This window comes from Bufo bufo, chromosome 10 (assembly GCF_905171765.1).
Source record: "Bufo bufo chromosome 10, aBufBuf1.1, whole genome shotgun sequence".
NCBI classification, from domain to species: domain Eukaryota; kingdom Metazoa; phylum Chordata; class Amphibia; order Anura; family Bufonidae; genus Bufo; species Bufo bufo.
Window position 1 is genome coordinate 129472764 of NC_053398.1, and position 12859 is coordinate 129485622.

General features: G+C 51.0%; 1 protein-coding gene across 2 annotated transcripts in view; it reads left to right on the forward strand.

Moving 5' to 3' along the window:
* Positions 1–1472: 1472 nt before the first annotated feature.
* The window catches only part of SPIRE2 (spire type actin nucleation factor 2), a 43374-nt gene continuing 31987 nt past the window's right edge, over positions 1473–12859 (forward strand). Inside the window, exon 1 of one of the 2 annotated variants that reach the window (XM_040410601.1) lies at positions 1473–1773. In XM_040410601.1, coding sequence (XP_040266535.1) covers positions 1539–1773 — 235 coding nt within the window. In that variant the 5' untranslated portion in view covers positions 1473–1538. The remainder of the gene's footprint in view (positions 1774–12859) is intronic. The other variant, XM_040410602.1, reaches the window with a different exon arrangement.

Here is a 12859-nt window from a genome sequence, read left to right on the forward strand (position 1 = left end):
TATACACCCCCGTATACTCCGGACCGGCAGTATACACTATAGACCCCCGTATACTCCGGCAGTATACACTATAGACCCCCGTATACTCCCGCAGTATACACTATAGACCCCCCCTATACTCCGGCAGTATACACTATAGACCCCCCTGTATGCTCCGGCAGTATACACTATATACACCCCCGTATACTCCGGCAGTATACACTATAGACCCCCCTGTATGCTCCGGCAGTATACACTATACACCCCTGTATACTCCGGCAGTATACACTATAGACCCACGTATACTCCGGCAGTATACACTATATAGACCCCCGTATACTCCGGCAGTATACACTATAGACCCCTGTATACTCCGGCAGTATACACTATATAGACCCCCGTATACTCCGGCAGTGTACACTATAGACCCCCCTGTATGCTCCGGCAGTATACACTATAGACCCCCCTGTATACTCCGGCAGTATACACTATAGACCCCCGTATACTCCGGCAGTATACACTATAGACCCCCTGTATACTCCGGCAGTATACACTATAGACCCCCGTATACTCCGGCAGTATACACTATATAGACCCCCGTATACTCCGGCAGTATACACTATAGACCCCCTGTATACTCCGGCAGTATACACTATAGACCCCCATATACTCCGGCAGTATACACTATAGACCCCCGTATACTCCGGCAGTATACACTATAGACCCCCCTGTATACTCCGGCAGTATACACTATAGACCCCCCTGTATACTCCGGCAGTATACACTATAGACCCCCGTATACTCCGGCAGTATACACTATAGACCCCCTGTATACTCCGGCAGTATACACTATAGACCCCCGTATACTCCGGCAGTATACACTATATACACCCCAGTATACTCCGGCAGTATACACTATAGACCCCCTGTATACTCCGGCAGTATACACTATAGACCCCCCTGTATGCTCCGGCAGTATACACTATATAGACCCCCGGATACTCCGGCAGTATACACTATAGACCCCCTGTATACTCCGGCAGTATACACTATATAGACCCCCGTATACTCCGGCAGTATACACTATAGACCCCCTGTATACTCCGGCAGTATACACTATATAGACCCCCCTGTATACTCCGGCAGTATACACTATAGACCCCCTGTATACTCCGGCAGTATACACTATAGACCCCCGTATACTCCGGCAGTATACACTATATAGACCCCCGTATACTCCGGCAGTATACACTATAGACCCCTGTATACTCCGGCAGTATACACTATATAGACCCCCGTATACTCCGGCAGTATACACTATATAGACCCCCGGATACTCCGGCAGTATACACTATAGACCCCCGTATACTCCGGCAGTATACACTATATACTCCGGCAGTGTACCCCGTCTCCTCTCCCCGGGCGCCGCCTGCTCCCTCCCCTCCCAGCTGATGACGGTGCCCGGTAGGAGGGCTCGGAGGAGGCGGCGCCTGCACATCCCTGCACCGGACTCCTGATGGAGAGCTGCCCGCTGCGCGCCCGGTGATGGAGCTGCCCGTATGGCCAAGGCTAAGAGCAGCGGCGGCGGGACCGGAGGGGGGCGCGGGGAGCTGTCCCTGGAGGAGGTGCTGAAGTCCTACGAGCAGCCCATCAATGAGGAGCAGGCGTGGGCCGTGTGCTACCAGTGTGCCCGGGGGCTGGCCGGCGGCTCCCCGCGGACCAGGATACGGGACCCGGCCTCCCTGCTGCTTCACCGGGACGGGACAGTCACCGTGGTGCCGGAGAGCCCCGCCGGTGAGTGACCGACTGGCGCTGACAGGAGCCTTGCTCCAAGAGCTGACAGTCTGATTACCAGAATAGACTGTATGCACAGGAAACCTAGATGTGTGTGTCCGTATATTATAGTACGTGCCCCCCGAACCAGGGGCTCCCGGTAATATGTATTATCTGACTGCTGGAGCCCCCCGATCACATGTGATTGCTGGGGGTCTGACTGCTGGAGCCCCCCGATCACATGTGATTGCTGGGGGTCTGATTGTTGGGGCCCTCCGATCACATGTGATTGCTGGGGGTTTGACTGCTGGAGCCCCCCCGATCACATGTGATTGCTGGGGGTCTGACTGCTGGAGCCCCCCGATCACATGTGATTGCTGGGGGTCTGATTGTTGGGGCCCTCCGATCACATGTGATTGCTGGGGGTTTGACTGCTGGAGCCCCCCCGATCACATGTGATTGCTGGGGGTCTGACTACTGGGGCCCCCCCGATCACATGTGATTGCTGGGGGTCTGACTACTGGAGCCCCCCGATCACATGTGATTGCTGGGGGTCTGATTGTTGGGGCCCTCCGATCACATGTGATTGCTGGGGGTCTGATTGTTGGGGCCCTCCGATCACATGTGATTGCTGGGGGTCTGACTACTGGAGCCCTCCGATCACATGTGATTGCTGGGGGTCTGACTACTGGGGCCCCCCCCGATCACATGTGATTGCTGGGGGTCTGACTACTGGAGCCCCCCGATCACATGTGATTGCTGGGGGTCTGATTGTTGGGGCCCTCCGATCACATGTGATTGCTGGGGGTCTGACTGCTGGAGCCCCCCGATCACATGTGATTGCTGGGGGTCTGACTACTGGAGCCCTCCGATCACATGTGATTGCTGGGGGTCTGATTGTTGGGGCCCTCCGATCACATGTGATTGCTGGGGGTCTGACTACTGGAGCCCTCCGATCACATGCCCGGGGGTCCCGAGTAAAAAGGAGAGACCCCCCCATTTCTGGTAATCAGTAATTGCCCACTATTCACAGCAGAGCACGCTCACTACTCTTCCCACTAATCACAGCAGAGCACACTCACTACACTTCCCACTAGGACCAGCAGAGCACACTCACTACTCTTCCCACTAGGACCAGCAGAGCACACTCACTACTCTTCCCACTAGGACCAGCAGAGCACGCTCATTACTCTTCCCACTAGGACCAGCAGAGCACGCTCACTACTCTTCCCACTAATCACAGCAGAGCACACTCACTACTCTTCCCACTAGGACCAGCAGAGCACACTCACTACTCTTCCCACTAGGACCAGCAGAGCACACTCACTACTCTTCCCACTAGGACCAGCAGAGCACGCTCATTACTCTTCCCACTAGGACCAGCAGAGCACGCTCACTACTCTTCCCACTAGGACCAGCAGAGCACACTCACTACTCTTCCCACTAGGACCAGCAGAGCACGCTCATTACTCTTCCCACTAATCACAGCAGAGCACGCTCATTACTCTTCCCACTAGGACCAGCAGAGCACGCTCATTACTCTTCCCACTAGGACCAGCAGAGCACGCTCATTACTCTTCCCACTAGGACCAGCAGAGCACGCTCATTACTCTTCCCACTAGGACCAGCAGAGCACGCTCACTACTCTTCCCACTAATCACAGCAGAGCACGCTCATTACTCTTCCCACTAGGACCAGCAGAGCACGCTCATTACTCTTCCCACTAGGACCAGCAGAGCACGCTCACTACTCTTCCCACTAATCACAGCAGAGCACGCTCACTACTCTTCCCACTAGGACCAGCAGAGCACACTCACTACTCTTCCCACTAGGACCAGCAGAGCACGCTCATTACTCTTCCCACTAGGACCAGCAGAGCACACTCACTACTCTTCCCACTAGGACCAGCAGAGCACGCTCACTACTCTTCCCACTAGGACCAGCAGAGCACGCTCATTACTCTTCCCACTAGGACCAGCAGAGCACGCTCATTACTCTTCCCACTAGGACCAGCAGAGCACGCTCACTACACTTTCCACTAGGACCAGCAGAGCACGCTCACTACTCTTCCCACTAATCACAGCAGAGCACACTCACTACTCTTCCCACTAGGACCAGCAGAGCACTACACTTTTCACCTCTGGTCACAGCAGAGCATGCTCACTACTATTTTCCCACTAGGACCAGCAGACTATGCTCACTACTCTTTTCCCTGTAGTCACAGCAGAGCACGGTCACTACGCTTCTCTCACTAGGACTAGTAAAAGCATTTTCACTACACCTATCCATCAGGACCACTGAGCTTAGGGCTCCTGATGAAACCAGGTCATGCATTGATGTACAGATCACCAATGAGAGCGCCCTCTGTGGGGCAGCTGATGTAGTAACAGTCAGCGAGGACGGTGGAGCAGTGGGCCGGATGCTGGGAGTAGTAATAGTGCAGTGATAGAGAGTCTGGAAAGAAAGAGCCTGAGAGACCGTCAGGACATGTACGTTTATGCCGATGTAGCAGAGCTCAGTTTGTCTCATAATGCAAAGTGTTATCTGTGGGTTTTACATGGGACTGCAGGAAACCTATCTGAATGTAGAGAGATATTGCAATATATCCTCATGCAGTTAATAACCAGTTCAGCTCTGCTACATTTGTAGGCATGTTTTCCGATGGCAGGTTTTGTACTGGGGTGTGTTTTCAGTGTCTGGGACCCCAAAATGTCCAGTTTTCCTGCAGCGCCACCACAGGGCACGCAAAGAATTACACACCTCCCATTAAAGCCTATGGGGGGCCTGTGTAAGACATGGACGTGTTGGGTCCTCCTGAGAGAGGGATGCTCTGCTACATCTGATTGCATGGCAGTGACCGCTGCAATGCTACAAGTTAGGCCGCTCTCCATGTATGCTGATACTTGTAGTTCCACAAAGGTTATAAGTAGTCAGGCTCCATTTGTATTTACTATAGGGGGTCTCTGCTCCGCCACTATGAGACGTCCTGTAATTCCCCTTTAAATCCTGCACTGCTGCTGTTCCCTATATGCGTAGAGCGGTACGGCATTAACCCCTCTTCGCCTGGAGATGTTGCTTTTGTAATGAGGTGAATGACTCCCCGCCATATAAGCCTTAGGCAATCGAATCTCCCCTGCGATGGCGGTATTACGTTACTGCAGTGTAGGAATGCCTGGTAACCCTGCCATCGGGGGGATATCCAGTTACCGGACAAATCTGTGGCGGTGACCCTGCACCTCGTTATTTGCGGGTGTGAACGGGTGCCAAGATCACGGCTCTGCACCTGCCCATTGTTTACAGCCTGCGCCATGCAGCAGCCTCCGGCTTCACCCCCCCCCCCCCACTGCAGCGAGCGCATCAGCAGTAAACCAAAGACAGATGTGCGCCACGCTGTGCAGAGGGCGACCGTCACCGAGCGAGCCCTCAACCTGTCATTTACGTAGCTGAAGGGGTCCCCCGAGCATTCAGCGCAGTCGGGGAATAGCCGGCCATGTCAGGAGAGGCTAGGAAAGATTTAATCAGGAGTTTTACCTGTTTTATGTAAATAATGCATTAAAAATCCCCAAAGCCAGAGAGGGCGGAGCATGACATAGGAGTGGATGTGTCATGCCCCGCCCCCTAAGGCACTGCGCCAGGCAAAACACAGTATCAGTGGTCCCGTAATCATTATGTTATGAGACGTTCTGCAACTTTCCAAAACGCTTTATGTTTTGGTCCATTGCCTCTTTCAATATCTCTGCTTGCTGTCAGTGAATGAGAACGCCGTTCAGAACATATTTTTTTTTTCCGAGAGTTTGCTGCCACTGCATTCATTGTAGTGAGGTAGACAGCCTTAAAGGGGTATTCCAGTTATTTCGAGTTATTCCCTATCCGTAGGACAGGGGTAACTATTAGAGCTGGGACCCCCCCCCCCACTGATCCCGAGAATGGGGGTCTCCCCTGAAATGAATGGAGCTTCAGGTTGAGCATGTGCCGAGCCGCTCCATTCGTTCTCTATAGAAGTGCAGGGAGCAGCGCTGGACCTGGCAGTCTACAGGGGCCACTGGAGCGGCAGCGGCTCACCCTGCATTTCGGGCCCCCTGACCTACCGTAGGACCACTAGTAGTTATCCCCCATCTGTGGGAAGGAATAACTTTAGGTAGCCCATGAAGCCTTCCCTGATACATTGTACCAAACTGTCAGAAGTGGAGGCAGATATGCCCTTCTGAAACCTCTCAGTATTAGGGCTCATCCACAAAACGGACAAGAATAGGACATGTTCTATTTTTTTTTGCGGAACGGACATGCGGACACAGAATGCACACGGAGTCATTTCCGTTTTTTTTTTGCAAGCCCCATTGAAATAAATGGTTCCGCATACGGACCTGTAAAAAAAAAAAAACGGAACGGAAGTGGAAGAAACATATGTTTTTTGCATATGAGCCCTTAGGTTTGTCAAGCCTCTGGTTGTAAACGAGAATGTTTTCATTCACTGACAGCAAGCAGAATCCTTGAACGCGCTGATTAATTTCCACACATTGTAGAACTGTTTGTTCCAAGTCCTAGCGCTGACTGTTTCTCGCCCTTTGGCAGAGATCCCCTGGTACTGTAGTACTCCCGGATAACGCGCAGGGTGTCCTGCAGGTGTGAACGTGCTCTAAAAGGTGGAAAAGCTGATGGCTGTGAACCGCCGCAGCCACATTAAAGTGCGTTGCGACCCCGTTCACTTTAATCAGTTGCGATGCCGCCGCCGCGCTGCACTGTGATCCTTGGACGCGTGTTGCGACACCATTCACTTTCATCCCTTGCAATGCTGCAGCGTTACATTCCGCAATATTTGTCGCCACCCCATTCAATTTCATCACTTGCGATACTGCTGCGCTGCACTGTGATCTTTGGCCGAGGGATGTGCGTTGCGACCGCATTCGCTTTCATCCATTGCAATGCTGAAGCATTACATTGCTATTTTTAACTGCGCAACGACCCAATTCACTGTCATCCATCGTGATGCTGCAGCGCTGCGGTCTCTGGTGTGTAATGTGCGTTGCGACCCCATTCACTTATCAGTTGCATTGTGATCTTTGCCTGTGCGATGTAACCCCTATGCACTTTCATCCGTTGCGATGCTGAAGCATTACATTGTGATTTTTAGCTGTGCGATGTGCGTTGCGACCCCTTCACTTATCAGTTGCGATGCTCCAGTGCTATACTATGATGTTTGCACCGTTCACTTTCATCAGTTGCGATGCTGCAGCGCTACATTGTGATATTTGGCCGTGTAATGTTGTGATCTTTGACTATGCGACATGCGTCACGACCCCAATCCCCTTCATGAGTTGCGACCAACATTGCAATGTCGTCCTAGCCTCGTGACCAAAATTCGGATTTAGGATTTTTTGCAACAGTTGTATTGACGCGGCTTAAGGTCCCGGGTCAGAACAGAACCAAATCGACCATCGTTAGAGGTGATGTCGCAGTGCGTCATGGGACACGTATCGCCCAGTAGCCCTAGCTTTAGGACAGGAGCCCGAAACCCACGACACTGGGCGGCACCTTTCACGGCAGCGATGACATCAGAGCGGTCATGTCTATAAACACTGTACATTACTGGAATACCAGTCCTCAGAATGAACCTCACGCCCTAGCGCAGAATACAGAAGCTTCACATTTCCGGCATACGGTTTTCTTCTTTTCTGTTGTGTGCGGAGTGACGGGCCGTAGCGGTTGTCGCACACCGCGCTAAATGCATTTGGGAAATACAATCTCCAGTGCAATGCATTAGGCAAGACATTCAGTAAAAATCAGAGGCTATAAATGGTGTCTGTGTCTATAAATACGTGCACCCTCTGCTAATGCACTCAGCATGGACTCCTTAAAGGGGTTGTCGGAGAAACAGCACCACTCTTGTCCATAGGCCGTGTCGGGTAGTGCAGCATAACCACACAGCTCATGGACAAGTGCTGTGCGCAGGATTTTAATATTGATGGGGGTCCGACACCCTATCGATCAGCTGTTTGAGAGTAGTTCTGGTGTCGGAACTGCACAGCGCCCTCCATTGTGTAGTGGACGGAGTTGGTAAGTGCAGCGCTGCAGTAACCAGCTCCGTCCACTATACAATGGACGGCGCTGTGATACTGATGGCCTGTCGTGACCCAGTGAGGTCTGTGGGACACAGTATTCCTGAAGTTGCAAGATGGGAGCACAGTGTTCTGCATCATCTGCTTCCCAGGTGAACTGTAATAAGAAGATAATAAGCGGATCATTTCCTCTCAGCGGGATTCATCCTTTTCTCCTGACTCACACATTCCGGTGCTGCACATAACTTCTGTCCCGGCTCCCACCATCTCTATCAGAGTATATATATATATATATATATGTACGTAGATTGAGCTCTATGGGGCATCGGGCCTGTTCTCATTACCGGAGGACATTCCGGTCATTTACGGTTTTACGAAGCTGCTGTGACCCCGTTTTGATGCAAGGGATTGGACTTGGAGCTAATCCTGGGAGCAGAGTATTCACCCATTAACCCCTATACGGCGATCTGGACTTCGACGCATTGAACCCCGAGGTCACAACCGCAGGAGTAGTCTCTGTTAGCAGCAGCCGATGTGATGCTAGAAAATAACACCAGGACATGGTATAAATTCGGTAGACCGTAGTCGTAGTCAGGCGGGCAGAGGGTGACCAGGAGGCGGTGAAGACGAGCAGCATCAGAAGCCAGGAATACAGTCCAGCAGGGTGCAATGAACAAAATGACACTGTTGCTCAGGCACAGGATGCTGGAGAGCGGGGGGGGGCCCTGGGTTAGCTGAACATTGGCTGATCCAAGTGACCATGGCCCAATACAGCATGCCAGGCAGACAAGGGAGGTGGCACAGGAGGGATGCGCTGAGTATGGCACAGAGGGTGGCAGAGGAGAGAAGGGCAGGTGAGCTGGTATGACCCATCTATTATAGGTTGATGCTGAATCATGGCTTGCACATGGGTAGATTGGCAATGCAAGAGAGACATAGTGCGTGTCTTTCCTGCATTTTTCTACCTACGGTTCAGTTGGCGAGATAATATAATCATAAGCTGGCCCTGGAAATGCAGGAGAGACAGAGCTAATGCATTCCCTGAAGAACCACCTACGTCTTTTACTATGGGCGGCAGACGGATCCTCTGTCTCGGTTCCTGGAGTAGTTGTAGGCTCCATAGCCTCCTCCAAGTGTAGGCGCTGAGATGCCTGAGCTCATATTTCCAGTTCTGCAAACAGAAAGTGTCGCTGACATACAGAAGGATGGTGCAATAGAAATGGCACGATCCGTAATTATCCTGAACGCATCAGAGGAAGACTCCATCAGGACCAGAAATCCCCCTGTGACTCCTGACAATCTAAAATCAGTTTTCTACCTCCCTTCTCATGATACACAACAAACACCAACAGTATCCCACTGCAGAATGCCAGCGGGTGCAGAGGTGGCTGTGCAGTTTTTGTTGTGTAATGTTAATGAATATGTTAATGGGTTGTAATGTACCAGCATCTCTCTGTATGGATTAGTCAGGGTTAATAATCCTGACTCTGCCCCTGTAGTAAGCTGGGTGTTGGACTTAGGTCCGCCCCTAGCTTAGTTGGTAGTGTGCTAGTGGAGGAAGTGAGGAGAGGCTCCATGTGCTCACTCCACTAGGCCTGAGTTCCAGAGAATCTCTGTCTCTGAGGATATTTGCATGAAGCAAGCCATCTCTAGTCCAGGAAAAGAGACAGGAGAGAACTCAAATGTCCAGAATCTGCATGGCCGAGTACTGGAGTCAGTCAGTAAGGTATTTGCTGATGGAGACTTTACTGCAGTGAGAGGGACATTGCTAAGACACCTCACAGCCTGGGAATTACAGCCAGAATAATATTGCTAGATTCTGCAGAGAGAGACTTTGGACTGATAGAGGGAAGGAGTACTACAATCCCCATCCTAGTCTGTGTCCATACATTGCTATCTGGTAGGATTTGCACTGAGAATAATGATGTTTTGATACCGTTGAATGTACTACAACTCCAATTCTGCACTTAAGTAAAGAGTTGTTTATCTTCTACAACTGGCTTGGTTACTGACTCCGCCATACGCCGGACACAGCACCTACATCTCCGGCCTTGCACTTGCACCGTACATGCGACACCAAGGGCACCCCAACTACCATCAGACAGGGTGTGCCCCGAGGGAAGAAAAGGTGGGTCCTCCTATCCCTGCCCTGGCCCTAGGGAGCATCGGTGTGAGGATTGCCGCTGTGAATGCTTATTGCATGCCACTACCACTCCCATCCACTGCTCCTCCGGGGGTTTCAGCAGTTGTCATACCCAGGTGTCACGGACGTTCCCGCGACAGGTGGCAGGAGATCGGTGAGACTGGCAACACGTGGTTTGATCTGACATGTTTTCTGTTTGGATCAAATGACGTCTGTGGTGTTTCTGGTGCTTGGTACCTTCTATTAGGGTCATTTAACCTTCTCTATTTATTGTTATTTCTCCCACTCCTGTTCGTCCTTCCTTTTGGAGGAACAGGTTGTCTCAGTCCTGACATTAGTACCAGGGTCCTATAGGGTGAGTTAGGACACTAGGTATTCCAGTGTATGAAACCACCTACCTCTGGGGTCTGTTCATACTGGTGGTTAGTCAGGACTTTGATTAGGGTTTTTCTAGGAGGTGCCCCTTTCCCTAATTTCCAGGCCTAATTCCCTCACCCCTTTCCCTCCTATGTTCGTTGTGGTGTTTCCCTCCGACACCTGAATGTGACACCAGGCCATGGTACCTGACTTTGTAGGAACCCTGTTAAGCAGACCCTGAACATTAGATGTGTATCAGTGGAACAAGACCGGCAATCAGCTAAGGAGTATGGGGCCTCCTTTCCTCCGATAGCAGATGTTGGGGAAGATAATGATCAAGCAGTTGGATTTCAACATGTCCGATCCTTTTGTTCTCAGGGAGATTTCCTTCTCCCAATTCAGAACATATGCACACTTGCCGAAGCCTGTATGTGTGTATTGTGTATGGGCCAGTCTTACAGATTTTGGGTTGGGGGCTAAGGAGCTTCAAGTTACTCCTCTGAAGACCATTGCTATGTCTGCATAGATGTCACATTTTATTATGTTGCTAAAATAAAAAAAAAGTTCAAGTTTTCCCCATAATTCTGCACTCAGTACCCCTTAATGGGAAGGTGAGAACAGAACGTTAGAAATCTTCACTAATTTATTGAGAAGGGAAAGTATTCAGACCCTTTATTCAGGACTTAGTTGAAGACTCTTTGGCAGTGATTCCAGCTCCCGGTCTTCTTAGGTATAAGATGCCACAAGGTGGACACCTGGATTTGGGGATTTTTTCACATTCTTCTCTGCAGATCCTCTCAAGCTCTGTCAGGTTAGATGGGGACTGTTGGTGGACAGCCAGTCTTGGTCTCTCCAGAAAGTTTTAGTTGGGTTCAAGTCAGTTGGGTATCTCAAGGACATTCACAGAGTTGTTCCTAAGTCTCTCCTGTGTTGTCTTGGCTGTGTTCTTGGGGTCATTGTCTTGTTGGAAGGTGAACCTTCAGCCCTGTCTGATGCCGAGAGCACTCTGGATCAGGTCTTTATTAAGAATATCTCTGTACTTTGCTCCATTCGGTTTTCCCTCAACCCTGAACAGTCTCCCAGCTACTGAAAAACACCTCACACCATGATGTTGCCACCACCATGCTTCATTGTAGGGATGGTATTGGGCAGTTTGCTGTGGAGCCTCACATCTATCTGCACCACTAGGTGAGTGGAGGAGGGAGATTTGTTTAGTTTAGGTGGTTCTGTATTGCACGTGGTTCAGTGAGTATCATAGTACCGCTATTACTCATCTCTCACAACACATCACCGCAGATTATCCCAATAATAACATTACTCATCCGTAAGTCGCTGTGCAGGTAAATGACAGCTAATTATCTTCGCATGCTCGCAATTCTTCCCTACACTGACAGCTGTGTGCACACCACCATAATAGTGCCACGTTGTGTCCCACACAGAGTAGTGGTGCTCCGACACAGTGAGAATGTCCTCTTAGTGCCCCCCACACAGTAAAAGTACCTCCAGACAGTAATTACCCCCCCCCCCCCCCCACACACACAGTACAATGCCCCTTTTAATTCCTCTGGCTAATGTATGATGCCCACACATAGTATAATGCCCCATTAGTGCCCCTGGCATAGTATGATGTTGCCTTAGGGCTACCCCATGCAGTATTATGTCCCCCTCTAGTCCCCCAAACACAGTATGATCCCTCTTAGTGCTTCCCCACTCAGTATTATGCCCCCTTTGTGCACCCTACACAGTATAATGCCCCATTAGTTCCCCTGGCATGGTATGATGTTGCCTTAGTGTTTCCCATTGCCGTATTATGCCCCCTTAGTCCCTCACACACAGTATGATACCCCCCTTAGTCCCCCCACAGTATCATACCTCTCAGGGCTCCCATACAATATGATGCCCCCTAAGTGCTTCCCCACTCAGTATTATGCCCCTTTAGTGCCCTCTACACAGTATGATGCCCCATTAAGGCCCCTGGCATGGTATTATGCCCCCTTAGTCTCCCACACAGTAGAATCCCTCTTAGTGCGCCCACAAGCAATATGATGCCCTCTTAGTGCTTCCTCTCTCGGTTTTGTGCACCCTTATTGCCCCCTACACAGTATGATGCCCCATTAAGGCCCCTGGCATGGTATTATGCCCCCTTAGTCTCCCACACAGTAGAATCCCTCTTAGTGCGCCCACAAGCAATATGATGCCCTCTTAGTGCTTCCTCTCTCGGTTTTGTGCACCCTTATTGCCCCCTACACAGTATGATGCCCCATTAGTGCCCCTGGCATGGTATGATGTCACCTTGTTTCCCATTGCAGTATTATGCCCCCTTAGTACCTCACACACAGTATGATCCCTCTTAGTGCCCCCATGCTATACGATGTGCCCTTAGTGCCTCCCCATGCAGTATTATGCCCTATTACTGCCTTCGAAACCAATACTCGCCTATCCCGTACCCGCGCCGAACGTAGCTCATCCCTCCGTGTAAGAATCTTCCAGGCAGTGCGGTCTGTGGCTCGCCGCGGACACGGTGACCTCACCCCATTGTGTCCGCATTGAT